The 18155-nt window shown below is 35.2% G+C and overlaps 1 protein-coding gene across 2 annotated transcripts in view; it reads right to left on the bottom strand.

Moving 5' to 3' along the window:
• The window catches only part of GPCPD1 (glycerophosphocholine phosphodiesterase 1), a 50998-nt gene that overhangs the window by 22298 nt on the left and 10545 nt on the right, over window positions 1-18155 (bottom strand). For both annotated transcript variants that reach the window (XM_025932818.2, XM_086701739.1), the window contains exons 4-10: window positions 16607-16691; window positions 10748-10823; window positions 8835-8876; window positions 6816-6939; window positions 2509-2740; window positions 474-636; window positions 25-157 (exon numbers count right to left, since the gene is read on the bottom strand). In XM_025932818.2, the coding sequence (XP_025788603.1) occupies window positions 25-157; window positions 474-636; window positions 2509-2740; window positions 6816-6939; window positions 8835-8876; window positions 10748-10823; window positions 16607-16691 (855 nt within the window). The remainder of the gene's footprint in view (window positions 1-24; window positions 158-473; window positions 637-2508; window positions 2741-6815; window positions 6940-8834; window positions 8877-10747; window positions 10824-16606; window positions 16692-18155) is intronic.

Genomic DNA, 18155 nt, shown 5'->3' with positions numbered 1-18155 from the left:
ATACCACTCAAATAGTCAACCTACTGAGCAGTTGTTGTAGAATTCCCTGCACCACGATGTCCAACATCCAATGGTGTTCTTGGCTTCCAATACTTGGAAAATGAAGATTTCATATCACAACTGTATCCTGGTAATGGCTTAATAATTATATAGTCAACTTTCATAGAAAAAAAGGGGAGAAACAAAGACAAAGATGATTAAAAAGGCCACGATGAACATTTAAATGGCACTACATTTCAATACCAATCAAACCAACTTTATCTCTATCAAATAGAAAATAACAAGTCAAAACTGATTCAAATAAAGCTTCCAGAAAATGTAATTGATGCCCCTTGTTACTATAGTAGTAAATATTCTAAAACAAATTATTAATTTAATCACCACCATTCGCAAAAGCTCAATTTGACCCTAGCTAAAATTTGAACTTAATCTTTGCTCATTTGTAAAGGGACCCTCTGCTTCTCCAGGCTTACCTCTCACTTTGCCTATTGTTTTTCTGGAATTTCTGCTCATGATGGGAAGAGTGAGAATTCCAGCACTCTTCCCACTCTCAGCAATGGTGGATGATAAGAGACATGCTGTTCCCACGTGTCCAGGAAGAGCATCACCCTGAACTACGTGTTCACTGAGATCTTCCTGGAAAAAAAAAAAAAAAAAAGAGGTATGAATTCAATTTCTTATACTTCATTATTTTCCATTAATTCAGAACCTATGGAGGAAGATCCATAAAATATGAATCAAACTTATATTCAAGTAATTCAGATAGCTTCTTTGTAATATAAAAGATACATTTTCTTTTAATATATAATATTTTAAGATTTTATATGGTACTTGATTAGTTGTAACTGTTGATTTGCACTTCTGATCCTCTAACATGTATTAGATGAATTTAAAACACTGATGAAGTTTCTAAGTACTTTTACATTCAAAGACTAATAAGTATCTGTAGTGGGCTGTTAATGTGTATTATATTCTCTAAAAATGAATCCACACAGGTGACATAAAGGGATAGTTAACTCTCTAGGAAACTGAATACTCACTTTGAAATTACACTGGATATTTTATCAGCCTAATCTATGAAAGAAATAGTATTTCCAAAACTGCTCACCAAATGAAAAGGAAGTTAGGATGTTCAAGAGAGTATTAAAAGGTAGGTCCTGAAGAAATAAGGAAACAGTCAACCAAAACCTCACATTTTTATAATAAAGTCCCACAGATCTTATTACTTAGGGAACACTGAATCAGAGATTTTTTTTAAAAATAGAATTCTTTATTGTAGTTTTTTGAAAGGAACACTTTAAATCCCATACAATGCAAGGTAGCCAAAATGCCAGTTGCAACAGCTATGCATAAAGACTATTAAAACTTGAAGACTATAATGATTTTAATTATGGGTAACAGGCACTACCTGCGAGCTTAAATCCATTCTGTATTCTGCTATTTTCACAAAACTGTGGTTAGGTGCTCTAATCTAATGGAAATGGGAGTGCAAGTGACAAAGAGCAAGAGTGTCAGGAAAGCAGTACACATAACCACTAGCCAGGCACAATAAAGCAAGGACCTCAGCGGAGGACCCTGCATGACTTGTGGAGAGGAGAGCACCTGTACAGCCAGCAAGCCAGAGAGCTCTAATGTTGAGAGTCACAAGCAGCTCTAGAAAGCTGGTAGCAGATTCTAAACAACCTGGCGCAATTTTCACAGTAACTATGTTTTACTATATATTTATAATATCAAGTAAAGTTGCAAAAATGAGTTCACTGTTATGATGTATTCTTATAATAAAATGCCTCAATAAACCACAGACTTCAGTCATAAAGAGGACACAATCATGCTGGTTACACTGGGTTGCCCACCAATAGTTATACAGTCTGCTTGTTCCTCTATTTACCCTTAGCGGCTCCTTTGGATATTATTCATTTACATTTAGAATAGGCACAGGGGCACCTGGTTGGCTCCATTGGAAGAGCACGTGACTCTTGATCTCAGGATTGTGAGTTCAAGCACCATGTTGGGTGCAGAGATTACTTAAAAATAAAAAATTCTTTGGGGCGCCTGGGTAGATCAGTGGGTTGAGTGACTCTTGATTTCAGCTCAGGTCATGACCTCATAGTCTGTGAGATCGAGCCCTGCATCAGGCTCTGTGCTGACAGTGCAGAGCCTGCTTGGGACTCTCTCACTCCCTCTCTGCCCCTCTCCCTTGCTCTCTCTCTCAAAATAAATAAAACAAAACAAAAAAGAATAAAAAATAAAACGTTAAAAATCTTAAAAAAAAAAAACAAAAAAACAGGCACTTACATTGATGTAAAACATCAATTCAGCTGAAGTTCTTTTTATAGTACTTGATCTATCAACTCCAAGTTTTTTAAGCCTGCTAAAATGTATAGAATAAACATCTAAAAAGATGTATGATCATGGGTTTACACAAATCAGACTACAAAAATTAAAACATATAAAAATAAGCCCATGCTTGCATTCTTTCTCAATCCCCTCAGTGAAATAATCACTTACCTCAAAAAAATCAAATATTAGTTCCAGGTTATCTGGTTCCATTGTCTGTATGCTGTACTCTGTCCAACGATCGGGCTGTAAGCCATACCCACACTCTGGCTGCGAATGCCTGCACTTGAATTCATTGTCGCTTATTAAGGATATCTCCAGGCTGTTGGACATTTTGTGAAGAACAGTAGGAGACACCCTATCATCGTCATCTTCTTCCAAGCCCTCTAGTGTCAACTTTACCCTACATGAAAGGAAAAAATAATGAAATGCAAAAAACAAAAATGGAAGAGGAAAACTCATACAAATGTTACCTAAATGCTAAATTCAAAAGTGTTCCCTGGGGGCACCTGGGTGGCTCAATTGATTAAGCCCCTGACTTCGACTCGGGTCATGATCTTGCGGTCTGTGAGTTCGAGCCCCGCATCGGGCTCTGTGCTGACAGCTCAGAGCCTGGAGCCTGCTTCAGATTCTGTGTCCCCCTCTCTCTCTGCCCCTCCCCCACTCACACTCTGTTTCTCAAAAATGAATGTTAAAAAAATTTTTTTTAATTAAAAAACAAGTTTTCCTTGAATATGCTAATTCTTTAAATAACACAAATACCGTATTATATAAGACTGCATCATACTACAGGTTATGGCATTAGTTGTTTCATAAAACACTAGTGTTTTTATCTACATATATTTCTGCAAAGTATTAAAAAAAACAAGATACATGCTCATTATGCCTGAAGTTGTTTTCATTGTTTTTTAAAAAACTGAATCTATAGAGGCATTTACTATTATCTCATTTATAACTGGCCATGTCAAATTCTTCTGAAATGTCTTACTAAAGAACATACGTACAAAACAAGCATAAAATTGAACCATATTGTTAGTGTACATTAAAAGACTAGAGTTGGAGGCTGTAAATTAAAACTTTTCCTTTTTCTTCTACCTTATCCACAGTGAGTCCAGGTACTCTGGGAAAAGTACATTATTAAGGAAAAATATTGTATTAAATCTATTTGTGTGTATGCATACTTTTTACATGTGTTATGTATTTATATTTATGTGCTTTCTAAATGAAACAAGTGAACAAAAAACAGACCAAGAGTCTAAAACTTTTTATAGGCTTCAAGCAATGAAAACAAAGACCAAACTGTCTAAGCCACAGAGCCACAAAAACCGGTCTCCTCCCAATGAGAAACAATTACTTGCATAGCATACTTGTAATGCCAAAGAGTCAACTCAATTCTAGAATATTTCTTGCACCAATTGAAATGTACATAGATTAGGAGCGCCTGGGTGTCTCAGCTGGTTAAGCGTCCAACTTCAGCTCAGGTCATGATCTCACAAGTTCAAGCCCCACATCGGGCTCTATGCAGACAGCTCGGAGCCTGGAGCCTGCTTCAGATACTGTGTCTCCCTCTCTCTCTCTCTCTCTCTCTGCACCCCTCCCCCACTCGTTCTCATTCTCTCAAAAATAAACATTACAAAAGAAAAAAGAAAAAAGTGTACATAGATTAAACAATTATAAACTATGAACATAGAAGTGATGTTACCTGCTGTATAGAGTAACAGTTAAGGTATGAAAACTTTTCACTCTAGATTTAAATGAGATCTGATAACACAAATAATGGAACTGTATTAGTGGGGCCTGCTCTCTTTACATAACCTACTGCCTCCAACCACTGCTGAGGCCCAAGGTCTCTCAGAGGGTATATCTACACAACTCAATTAGCAATACTGTTCTATAATCACACAGTAAAATCAAGAGTAGTATTTTAATAATAGAAACAAAAATCATCTTTTCTCAGAAGTCTAACTCTTAAGAGTTCTGGACAACTGACTCTATTAGTTAGCCTGAAGGAACAAACATTCTCTACCAGGATATACGAAAAGAGATCACAACTGCATAGTAATAAGTGGGCAAGAAAGGCATAAAGATTTTTTAAAAAATGACTATTAGGGCACCTGGGTGGCTCAGTCAGTTGGGTGACCGACTTCACTCAGGTCATGATCTCACAGACTGTCAGTTCAAGCCTCACGTCAGCCTCTGTGCTAACCGCTCAGAGCCTGGAGCCTACTTCAGATTCTGTGTCTGCCTCTCTCTGCCCCTCTCCTGCTCACTTTCTGTCTCTCCCCTTTCATAAATAAACATTAAAACAAATAAAATAAAAATAAAAAATGACAATTTTGCTAACAGCAATGTGTTTTAGCAAAAAAAGTTTTAATAAAATAAAAAATTTCAAGTTTAAAGGGATCCATGAAAGAATTTTATTCATTTATGTTAAAGGTTTTCTTTAAGTAGCTATATGAAGGTTATAATCTATCATAAAGAGACACTGCTTTCCCCTTATTGATGAAGTCAAATAAAAGAGAAACTTGTATTTAAAACTTAGTGATAATGAGACAGAACAACATGTCTAGTGTTTTACTTAAAATGTACAAGCTTTTGGGGTGTCTGGGTGGCTCAGTCAGTTGAGTGTCCAACTTTGGCTCAGGTCATGATCTTATGGTTCGTGAGTTCGAGCCCTGCGTGGGGGCTCTGTGCTGACAGCTCAGAGCCTGGAGCCTGCTTCAGATTCTGTGTCTCCCTCTCTCTCTGCCCCTCCCCCACTCCCGCTCTGTCTCTCTCTCTCTCAAAAACAAATAAACATTAAAAAAAAAAGTGTTAAAATGTATAACCTTTGCTAGATTTTTAAAGTCCTGATATTCTTGCAGGTAAATTTATTTCCTATGCCATGAGGGTTTAGTCTATCACTAATATGAATTGGGGGGTGGGGGAAAGGTGGTCAGAACAAACACAAATTTCTAGTTATGCAGAATTTTTTTAAGTTTCTTTTTTTTAGTAATCTCTACACCCAGCATGGGGCTCTAACTCAGGACCCCGAGATCAAGAGTCACGTACTTTTCCAACTGAGTCAGCCAGGTGTCCCATACACAATTATTTCAATAGGAATCAGTTACTTAATTAGTAGAGCCCACCAAAGTATGGTTATACAAAAAGATTCCAATATAAGCCTAACACAATAATATATACAAATACTCAAAGTAACTTCTACATAAACAAGAATGGTATAGGACTCCGTATGCATTTGCAATCCAAGCAGAACCCCAACCATTAATTATCTACTAATTTCTTTAAAAAAAAAAAAAAAAAAAAAAATTTTTTTTTTTTTAATGTTTTTGAGAGAGCAAGTGAGCTCGAGCAGGGGAGGGGCAGAGAGAGGGGGAAACACAGACTCTGAAACAGACTCCAGGCTCCAAGCTGTCAGCACAGAGCCCAACGCAGGGCTCAAATGGCAAGTTTAAATATTGCAACACTAAGAAATTTTAAATAGTAGAAACTACAAAGATACATACACTTGGAAATCACTTATCTATATACAACCAAAATTTTCTGGTTTCAAATTTAGCAGTTAAGACTAAGAGAAGTGGGGCACCTGAGTGGCTCAGTTGATTAAGTGTCCAACTTTGGCTCAGGTCATGATCTCATGGTTTGTGGGTTCAAGCCCCATGTCGGGCTCTGTGCTGACAGCTTGGAGCTTGGAGCCTGGAGCCTGCTTTGGATTCTGTGTCTCCCTCTCTCTCTGCCTCTTCCCTGCTCATGCTTGGTCTCTCTCTCTCTCTCTCTCTCTCAAAAAAATAAATAAACATTAAAAAAAAAAAAAGACTAGTATGTTTAACTGTAACAATCTGAGTCAGGGAGGCAGTTCACTCTTACAAGACCCTTCAATTAGAAAATGTAACATTAGGGGCGCCTGGGTGGTGCAGTTGGTTAAGCGTCCGACTTCAGCCAGGTCACGATCTCGCGGTCCGGGAGTTCGAGCCCCGCGTCGGGCTCTGGGCTGATGGCTCAGAGCCTGGAGCCTGTTTCCGATTCTGTGTCTCCCTCTCTCTCTGCCCCTCCCCCGTTCATGCTCTGTCTCTCTCTGTCCCAAAAATAAATAAACGTCGAAAAAAAAAATTTTTTTAAATAAAAAAAATAAAAAAAAAGAAAATGTAACATTATCTATAAGTGTATTATGTTCTTAGTTTATACACTTAAAGGCTAAAAATCAAATGGGTCAGGGGCACCTGGGTGGCTCAGTCAGTTAAGTGTCCACCTTTGTCTCTGGTCATGATCTCTGGCTCATGAGTTTGAGCCCCATGTCGGGGTCTGTGCTGACAGCTCAGAGCCTGGAGTCTGCTTTGGATTCTGTGTGTGTCTCTCTACTCGTCCCCCTCTCATGTGCGTGCACTCTCTCTCTCAAAAATAAACATTAAAAAAAAAAAAAGAAATCTACAGCATTAGTAAAAACAAATGGTCTAAGTAACATATACACATTGCAATACCTAAATCTAGATTTCTTTAATTTTTTCTTTGTTATTGAGACAGGAGGTTTTTCAGAATAATGCAAACGTAATCTTATTTCAGTCTGACATGTCAGCCATCCAGAATCCAGAGTTTCAACACCATCTGGCAGAGTAAATATGAAAACAGTAATTATTATACATATGTTTTGAAGCAATCTGTTAAGTACAACACACGTTGATAATTCTAGTTCGTGTTCACATTTTAATACACTCAAGTTATATATCACTGGAAGTTCTCTCCAAAGCAAACATAGAGACAGTCTTAAATTTATCACTGAAAAACACTTTTGTATTAAGGGGAAAAAAGTTGAATGAATATTAACAACTAACCATATGTAACAACTTACGTAAATTAAATTTAAACTTAAGTAAATTCTCACTGAATCCATTATCGAAGTTATACAAATCTATTTCTGGAAGAATATATGTTCCAAATATCTCTAACCTAGCAGCTGTTTCACTGGGGATCACACTTGCAAAGCTTCACATGAGCTATGCAGGTGAAACTAGTCATATCACTACAGCTGAAGCTTCAAACATGGGAAGGTAAGGACAAAACTGTGAGTGAATTATGTATTCTCACATTTATATTTTCTGCCATAAATAAATTGCATGATCATGGTAACACTGTGTTAGCATTATTTAACTTGAAATTTCTTGCTAACATATGTAATGAAAGTTTCATAAATACCAGAGAGTTACCAACTGTTCTGAACGTGAGTTGGTTTTTTTTTTTTTTTTTATCAACAGGACTTGAAAAAAAGAAGAAACCTTTTCCTTTAGGTATAACTTTAAAAGGTTTAATAACTTTCAAATCTTAAAAATAAAGAGAAACCATTATCCTTTTTAATTTTAAACTCTTCTCAGAAATGGACAAAGTTGGAGAAATGGCTTTTCATCCTGAAAGCTAACTTAAGCTGAGTTTTAAGAGAATAACAACTACAAAGGAGGAAAGAAATGCCATGCATTTATAACTACACATAGTAACTAACATACAATAGAGGGATGTAATGTCATGCACTATAGTTAAGGACATGAGAAAACTACTCCATAAACCAAGCTCTCTAAAACATGTGACATAAAAATATAATCTTTTGTAAATAAAGAAGACAAGACTCTAAAACACTACATGCTAAAGCTATTCAAGTATTTTAGGCTACCTTACAATGTAATATAAATACTGTAATCCCAAATAAAATTAAGGAAAAGAAGTTAAATTCCTATCCAAATACTGTCAAAGCATGTATATTTTTGAAATGCATAAACACAAGTACCTAGGATCAGCAATTTATCTCTGGTTCACAGTCACTGCAAGCACACATTCTGCTCACCCCCCCCCCCCCCGCCTTCTATCTTTGACTTCTACAGTATAGGTTCTAAAATAAAAATGCATTTTAGCATGATAATGCTATTATACTGTGAGAATTCCAGTCATTGAAGACAACTTAAACCCTCAGGATGAAGTATTTACTGAAGCAAAAAAATATATGAATGGGTAACATTTTCAACATATTCAGAAGAAAAAGCATTGTCTACTATACTGTAAGTTAATTGTTAAAAATCTCAGGAGAATTACTGGAACATTTTGTTTAATCTGGATCTTACTGTAAATGCATATATCTGGATCTTACTGTAAATGCATATACACATACACAAAATGCACAAGCTTAGCTGAAGAGTTTAGAATGTTTAGAAACATTAATATCAAACATAAATGTCAAAAAGTGATGATATATTAACAGTTAGGTGTAATACTTTCAAGTTAAGCACATTAACTCATATACCCAAAGTCACCAGTCAAATAAAAACCGAAAGGATAAAATTTTAAAGTTTAAGAATTATATTGGAAACTATTGCTTAACAGAATGTACTTGTTTCTTGGATCTAGTCTCTGTTTTCAATATCATGCTCTGTCATAGTTCCCTGTGCTGTTTCTAATGAAATGTAAAGTAACATCTCAATTATCAGTAAAGATCTTCAAAACTCAGTCTCACTTACTGTGGATTCCAAATTGTCCGTCGTCAATAATAATTTCACTTTCTAGAATTGAAGGAAAATAAAAAAACTTAGTTAAAATTCATGATGTATACAGAGTGAACAACTGAGAAATCACCCACCTTAAGGATTTTTAAAAATATTAAATCTAAAATTTACAAGCAGCCCAAAGTGAATAAGCATATTTATTGTAGCCCTCAATAAAGAATTCCCTTTTAAGGAGACTCTCAAACGGTAAAAGTGCTTACAAACTTGGTGATGATTCGTGGTGTTACAAGAAGAGAAAGAAAACTCCTCAGAGAGGTGCTCTGGAGGCTCTGGGGCAAACCTCTGCACCCACCAATTTATGAGACAGGCTGCTGGACAACAGTATCTCCCGGCTGATTGTTTAAACCAAAGGTCTTGGCACAATTAAAATGCTTATTCTTATGTAGTGCATATTCTGAACTTATCTAAAAGGTAATTCTCCTCAAACCCCAACTATTCTCTATAGCCGGCTACAAGCTTTACAAACAGCACAAACTTACCTGCGTATACAGAGCTGTGAGGAACTACCAAAAGAATAAGTGCTAGCACATTCCCTTCTAACAGAAATTTCAGCTAAGTAAGAAAAGCTGGTAAGCCCCACCCTCTTGAGTAAAATGCTATCTCCCCTTCTACTTCCTTTCCCAGTTTTACGATAAACATAAGTCTGATATATTCCTTAAAATAAGTGTGATAGTTTCCAATAAAGATTCTTGGTAGACTTCACGCAGCTCTTAAGTTTAGAAGTTATGTTCTCTAAAAGTATAACATTAATTTTTAGAAGACCAGAAACAAACATCTCACTTCTCACAATAAGTAAATATATATTTAACGGCAAGATGCTTCCAAACGCAAATTATTTTTTAATCTTTAATACCTAATTATTTTCCAACCTCAGTATGGGACTATTATAATTCTAAAGTACACTATCACGAAAATTCTAAATATACTATCAAAAATGTATTACAACAAAAAAAGAAAATCCAATAAAGAGGATGGAATGAAATATCTGTTTAAACAAAGATGTGCCCTTGCCACAGGCTAAAGCAGGATCTCTCACTACTTTCTAATCTAAGATAGCTACTAGCAAGCCATTTATTATCTTTAAATGCTAATTCTCTCTAGAAACTAAAAGAAACAGTTTTCAGCACTGAGTCAATTTACAGATGAATCCAAGTGGGGAATTTACGTATGTGAAATGAACTTCAAATTTTATAATCTCAGTATGGAAAAGGAAATTCAAAAATACTTGTATGAAGAGAAATGCCATTTTTAGGCACAAGAAAACTGAATGATGTTTAAAAAACAAAACAAAACTGATTATCCATTTAAACATAGCCAGCAGGTATTTAAGTAAATTAGGAGGAAAATACGTCTGCTCCCACCAAGAAATCTGAATGCGTTCATACAAGCTTATTCAAGTACTTACTAGTTAAAAACAAAACAAAACACAATAAATAGGATAACTTATTCTACTGCTCTTACTATTCAAAGTTAAAAATTTAAGAATCTTTGTTTTGGATTAATTCTTTCCTCAAATGTTCTCTGAAGCTCTCTGAGCAAATAATCAAAGCCATGGATGCTCGGTCAAGAAGAATGGTATTTTACAAACTCTGTAACTACTCCAAATGAAAATAAATATTCCACAATAAATCAATCTAACCACCCCCCAAATAACTTGGCAAGCATTTCTAACAAAGTTTATAAAGAAAGGCAATTAAGAACTGTTTAGTTTTAAAAGATCCATGATATGCTAAGTGAAATTTGCAGTACTGACAATGCATTGACCTTAAACTTTAGAATAAAAATTTATTAAATCCCACTAAGCCATTGTGCAGCATATTAGTAACTTTAATGCATATGCCTCAAACAGATGCAGTTAATGCCCATACCTAAAGGGGTTATTGATCGTGGTTGTAGATGAGTCTCCCACTTGTGAACTATGACTTGGCATGGACCACCGATAGTCTGCAATTTAAAAGTTAAACGTCTGCAATAATTTCTTAGATCTTATTTTCTACCCATGACTCCATTAGATGTTTGTGGCCTAAGTCTTATACTAAATATGAAACCAAGAGATTCATCTTGTTATTTATCAATGTTATATGCCAGAAATCAGGAATGTACCAGGTCACAAAACATGATGAGTGCTGGAAGAAAATGAGGGTGAGGCAGTAAACAGAGAAAAATGAGATGAAACTGGCACATAAAACCATCTTAACCTTATTCTTAAATCTGCCTACAATATTCAAAATATTTTAAAAGAAATTTTCATCTTTAGCTGATGTTCTGTCTTAAGTTAAACTAACACCAAATATAATTTAGGCTTGGTTATGTCAGCAGTCAAGGAATAAAGTAGCTCATCTTAAGTAACTCTCCAAGTGTTTGGAAAAAGCCTAAACTCTGTGATAGTAGGAACAGTAGGTGCAAGTACTTCAGGATCAACGATCACAAGTTACTCAAGGAACTAGAGGGCATAATAAAGTGCTTTATTATAGTAAGTAAATAGCAAGAAGAACATAAGATTTCTCATAGAAACCAGTGTTTCTAAAAGCACAGAAAACCCTAAAATAGAAGACATGTACATGAGTAACTTTGAAGAGTAAGTTTGGTAAAAGGGGAACTAACATCTAGTTTTACTCTATGCCTTAGAGTTTATAAACTCATACAGTGTGACAACTAATATTGTCTTCTGTTATCAAGCTCTCTTACTAAAAAAAGAAAATAAAGCTTTATGTGTTAATATCTACAGCAATTAAAAAAAAATGAACTATCAACACCTAAAGGCCTGAAGTACTGTTTCCTAATTTCCCTTTAATTAAAAAAAAATTGACTAAACTTATGTGCCAAAACCCTTAAGTACACATTTTAGAAGCAAAATTTCAAACTGTAACTTTATAAGGTATTTTACATTTCTCTTCTTTTCACATCTTCAGAAGACATTTAATACAATATAAAGAAGCAAAAAGAAAAAACAAATCATTCATTATCATACCACTTAGGGATAATCACTGTCAATGTTGTCATACATAATCTTCAAGCCCTTTCCTAAGCATACTCTTAAAAAGCACAGAACATATAAGTTTCTCTCTATATACTGTACACTTTTAGATAACATTAAATACTCTTCTATATCATTTTACAGAATTTCAATATTGATGAGTATTATATGTGCCAAATGAGAACAAATGAGCATGAGACAAATTAGGCACAGAAAATAATTAAACACAAGAGATAATTCTGCCACTTAAAAATAACCAGAGGTTGAAATCTTTTTTAAAACTTGCAAACCTTTGAACTTGAAAACTAAAATAGCATTAGGTATTCATTCAAATCATTAATGCTGGGATAATATAGCAAATCCTTATTTTCTCTAGCTGAATACCTCCCTGTTTTAAGGGTTCACTTATGAACTGGTAGACTGGGCAGATGTTCATGAATTTTTTTTTTAATGTGAAACTATTCATCTTAAATATGGTGAATTTCATTTCCACTAAAAAAATAAAAAATAAAAAAAAAGGAGATACATTTAATCCTACATCCGCTAGACATTTTTTACTACAACTTTTCCCTATCACATTTTTCTGTATTTGTATTTTAAACGTCAAACTTTCTAATCCTCAAAAGATGATGCAAATGTATATATCAAAAAAGGAACAATGTTTCTTAGCAATAAACAGCAGCCAGAAAGATCTAATGTATTCCCTTCCTCCATTCTTCTCAGTTCCCCTGCATGCCCTCCTTCCCAGAAAATACCCTCTTTGCTACAAAGATGGTGCAATCTACAGTCTTATAGAAGTTACTAAACCACAGGTGACTTCAAAGGGTGCCAGGAACATAATATTAAATATCAGCAGGGATAAGAAGTGGATAGAAGAGTTTGTTTTTGTATTAATTCAGGTGTGGAACTTTACAAAGTGTTAGCTACAATATCTACATTTAATCACGTAAGAATAGCCCTATGGATAAAATATATATGATAAAGAACATATTTTAATAATATGTTAATAACTCCACCCTCATCTGCTTTAGTAGCAAACCACTACTCCCAGCATAAAATAACCTAGGCTTGACAGAATGGACCATTTGAGGAGCAGTCCAAAGAGCTGATTCAACAGATGACTTATTGTGTATACAAGTGTTCACACTACATATCCATGTTGGTTGGTACAATAAAATGTTACAATATAGAAAAAAATCCACCAAGTTCCAAAATACGCTGAACTTTCAAAATTGTTGTGGCTACTTTATTAAACTTTAGGAGGTAATCTTAAATTTTACCTTACTGAAATTCTTAAGAAATTTAAGACTTAAGCACTGGGAAATTAAAAATCTCAGTAATGACCCCAAAACATGCAATCTTTTTTAATATGCTAACTGTAACAAACTCATTCTTCAAGATCTGAAAAAAAAAAAAAAAGAACAGTTCCATTCTGTCAAAGGCTGCCACAATTTTAAGTACTTTGGAGTCAAGTGTACGTGGATCTTTGAAGAAAAAAATAACATCATCAGTCCAAGACAGTATTCCATTACTGATAGTTGTTTCACAATTTAGCATATATTAAATCAGATAGTTGCTGAAATGTTTCCAAACATACATATTAACAAAAATACCAATAATCTATTTCTGAAAAGAAAGAAAAAAGTATAATGACTGCTTTCTTAAACAGTGACTGACACCAGTCAGCAATATCAAAAGCATGGAGAGAAACAACACGCAGACTGAGGTTTTTGGTCTGTTTTTTTCTGAACAAACCATGTAGCAAAATTATCAACTAGTCATGCAATATCGCTGCTTTCAAATATGAAAAATGCAAATGTAAACTTCTAAAACTTTATTGACTATTGTTTTTCCACATTTTGAAAAATCAAAAAAAAAAGATGCATATAAAAAGGGGTTCTGAGCAATTTTTATCTATGATGGCAGAGGCTAGACCTATAGCTATTTAATAATTATTTTTAATAAGACCAATAGGAAAATGGTCACCTAGGTAAGTAAGCATGAAGTGAAGAAAGCGAGGCAGACAGACATTTCTGAGATGGTTCAAATTTGAGGTTAACAGGTGAAGGTATTTCACATCCAAGAAAATTTTATTAAGAAAACTACTATACAAAACAAGAATCTGGGCTACTGCAAAAATAAACAATCAGGTGCCTATCACAGATGATTCTTTTGTTACAGGATTTTAACAAAAATCAAGGGAGATTAAGAACAAAGTAAGAGATTGTAACGACCTAATTATGAGTAAACATTAACACCTATAAAAATCAGAAGCAGATGAGTTGCTGAAAAATAGCTATTTCCACTGAAATGAATGAAAAATCTCTAAGACAATATAATAAAAAATTGGGTAACATTTCAGTATAAGGTTACATTCCTAATTCCAGCCACAAATATAGAGGGACAGACATGGATAAAAAAATGTTACATGTTCACTGAAAAATCATCTTAGGTGAAGATGTGAAATTAATGGACCATCTGCAGACTCACACCCGTGTTTTTATTCCAGGAATATCTACCACCTTTGTGTGCTATGTTTAAGATAATATTTTGATTTGTCACTTATGACATTATTTTAAAATTCAACATTATTAACATGTTATTAGAATTCTACAAAGTAAAAGAGAATAGCTAGCCATGAAAAATTGAGAGAAAAGGGATTTCAAGACTCTTAACCTCTAATCTAAAAGGAATATGCTACAAAGAGCAAAAATGGACGAAAAAGCATGAATGGTAAAATTTTATTTATTTGCAATAAAATTTTAGCAATGGAAGGGACCTAGGAAATCTATAGTTCAAGCCTTTCATTTTATAAATAAGGAAACTGAAATATGAAGGTCAAGTGACAAGATCACAAGATTTCTAGCTTAGGCTCTACAAATGCTTGGGTAGACTACCTCCTAAAACTTGTGACTCAGCAAAATTAATCTCATTACTCATTTCAGATTTTCAATATTTCATAATTACTTTGCTTTCCTATCATCCTTTATATTCATAAAATATATATCCCAATAGCTTGTATCATTTTACAGTGTAAGGCTCTTTGCACATTAGTTTTATCATTTGACAATGCACAATGGAGACAAAGTTTCATAATTATTTCTATTTAAAATGTTTCACTTAAAAAGCGCCACCAACTTTTAAAAGAAAGGAAGTGTCACTTTAAGCTGGCATGTGGGGAAAAAAACCCTGTAGCTATATGCATGGGATTTTATGTAGCTATTTACTCTAGTCCATGAAAAACATACTTACCATGGCAGCCCCTGCATCACACGGTACATGTGTACACGATACAGAGCACCTACTTAAAGAAACACACTCACCAACACATACTGTGAACTTTTGCAAGTATTACAAGGGGAAAAACTTGTTTTTTACTGTAAGCAGACTTCTTGCCAATTTTTTCAGAAAGGCAATTTGGACTGATTTGCTGCTTTTGGTTACATTTTTAATGAAGAGGAAAAATACTGTAGGTTGGCTTAATTTGATCCATGTTGACAATAGTCTTACTTTAGAAAACTACACCCAAAAGACTCATGATTTTTCTTGTCCAAATACCCCTGTAAGTAAAATTTAGTTGATTTCACATATTACAAATTTCACATACCAGGATCCTCAAATAAACCTTCGATGATACGAGTGTTATGACCTACTGTCCCTGCACAACTGTTCAATTTATACCAAAAAACTTTGCCACAATGCATAACCCCTATGCCAAATAAACGATCTTTTCTTAAGTCATTAAAATGAGACTATTGTCAAGATAAGCCAACACAATGATCAACCATAATGTAGTTTTAATTACTGAGTATTTACAATATATTCTTGGAGTAAGAAACGTAATAGGTGCAAAAGACAGCTGAAGTGGCTTTGTCAGTTTTCTTTTCTGTAATGGTGGCTAAGAGAATGAGCTAACAGTGGCTGCTTGCATTTTTTCACATGTAACAAGTATTAAATGATCCCAAAGGGAAATAAAACTTTTAAAAAGGTTATTCCATGTTTTGCTTCCTAGACTCCTGCCTAAACCCCTGTTCACATGCAGCCCAAGTGTGCTCAAAGATAAAAATCTGAAGGAAAAGAATCCTTTCAGGAAATAAGCATCTTTAAAATAAGAGGGAAGAATCAATTTTTTTCTTTTCCAAATATGAAAACAATCCCCAAATAATAAATCATTGTGAGCAAGCAGATTAGGTTTAACAGATATTTCAAAAGCCTTCAGAAAAGATCCTAATCTATCAACACCATTGTTGAAAAAATCTAAAGAGGAATGACTTCAGTTTTGATAGGAGTTAAAACAACGCAGCCACTGAGAGATGGCTGTTATGAAATAATTTTTTTAAAGAATTACTCAAAGCTGGCTATATATTCCTCCAAATGTATTCATACCACATAAGGATTAAAAAAATGAAACAAAAAGAAAACCCTTGTAACTGGTTACTAACAGGTTTACAAAAGTAACAGAAAATGTACAGCTACTGACAACATTCACTTATCATTAAAACCAATTTCATAACAAGAATACTGCAGAAGATACTTACTATTAGTCTTTTAAAACTCCACTGCAGACATCGTCTGCCTCTGAAGTGGCTACTTCCTTGATTTTTAGTACTAAAATATTATTAAGCTAGAGTTCTGTTTTCCTTATTTGATCCAAACTCATATTACTTTGAATGTTTCCAAACTTAAATTAGTTGCTTTTGAAAGAAGTAAGTTTGTTAACGAAACTGGAAACTAGATAAAGAAAACATACCTTTGGTTCTAAAAAGCACCCTCTGAAGTAGCGGTACTGAACTGACACTCCTCTAGTGAGTACAATGGTTGCTTTCCATAACATGCTGTGACAAAAAAGAATTAGAGCAGCAGCATTAAGATGAAGCTAAAGTGCACAGAAACTTCACAATTCATAAAATCCCTCAAGCAAGGTCTGTGACCAACAGCATTTATTTATTCCCACACAAAATTTTACTCCAGGTCTACCCTGCACCAGGCACTGGGAACACAGTGATGAGTAAGGCAGAAAGAGCCCTATCTTCAAGCAGACTGCTTTCTGGCGAAGGTAGACAAATAACCAAACACACACAGTAAGGCTGCTTGGCCTTTCTGACATGACAGGAGGTTTTGGAGGAGAAGCCTCAATGAGGAAGAATTGTCTGACAGGAGTCCTACGTGATGAGAAGGAATCAGCCATAAAAGAGCCAGAGTGTTCCAAACAGAAAAGGTAGCCCAAAGGTGGAAGCCAGAGTCAGAATCTTCTCTGACTTGCCACCTATTCAGAGATGTTACAGGCCTAAGAGGCTTTAGGGCTGAGGCAGGCAAGCTATACTCATGTTCCCAACTGTCCCTTTTTCTGACTGTCCCGCCCAGCCTCTGGCTATTCATTCCCCTAGTCAAGCAATCAGTATCTGCATCTTCCTTGTCTCAACTCAACGTCTTCCTCCGAACAATGCTACGCTAACATAGTCTATTGCTGTTCTAAAGTTTTGACTCAACAGTGAAAGAAATCACTACAATTCATGATGATAACTGACTTTTACCTTCCAGTCATAGACCAGTGGTATCCAAAGTGTGATCCAAGGGCCATCAATATCACCTTGGAGATTGTTAGAAATCCAAATTTTCAGGCCACACCTAGAGCTACTGAATTAGAAACTCTGGAGGAGGGTCCAACAATCTGTAATTTAACAAGCCTCCAGGTGACTCTGATGATGAACACTTAAGTTTGAGAGCCACCGTCACAGGCCATTACCCAAACCTTAATTCAGCATGAATAGTTTGGTGAATAAACAGCAGCTCCAAACGTTCTTCCATGACACCAGATGGCTAGCACGGCTCCCCACCTGGCTCTGCCAAGACAGGCTTTAGGGCATTATCCTCCCTCTGACTCAATCCTGGTTCCTAACAAAATCTCCACAACCAGCTGTCACCCATGGTCAACAATTAGATTCATCTGGTAGTAATAAAATACATATGCCTTGGCTCCACCCTAGGAGACTCTGATTTCATAGGTCTGGGTGGAGCCTGGTCATGTGGCGTCTGATCAAACTTCACAGAGTGTCTGAACACGTAAGGTTGGTTGAGAAGCACTGCTATAAAACAAGAATAGCAAATGCTTGGCATACGTGCCCCACTACTTTTCCCTGGTAAGCCTCAGAATCTTTTCAACACAGCACCCCAGGCAGACTCTACCAACTCTGAGGTGAAATTCTCTCTCACCTCTGCTCCAAAAAAAATAGCAAATCTCTAATACTATTTCATTCATAGTCAGCCAGACTATGTGAAACTAGCCCCATGTGTACAAT

The sequence above is a fragment of the Puma concolor genome, chromosome A3, assembly GCF_028749965.1.
Source record: "Puma concolor isolate L17-30 chromosome A3, mPumCon1.1.hap2, whole genome shotgun sequence".
NCBI classification, from domain to species: Eukaryota; Metazoa; Chordata; class Mammalia; order Carnivora; family Felidae; genus Puma; species Puma concolor.
The sequence above is the reverse complement of the archived record's forward strand: the minus strand, read 5'-3'. Positions and strand labels throughout refer to the sequence as shown.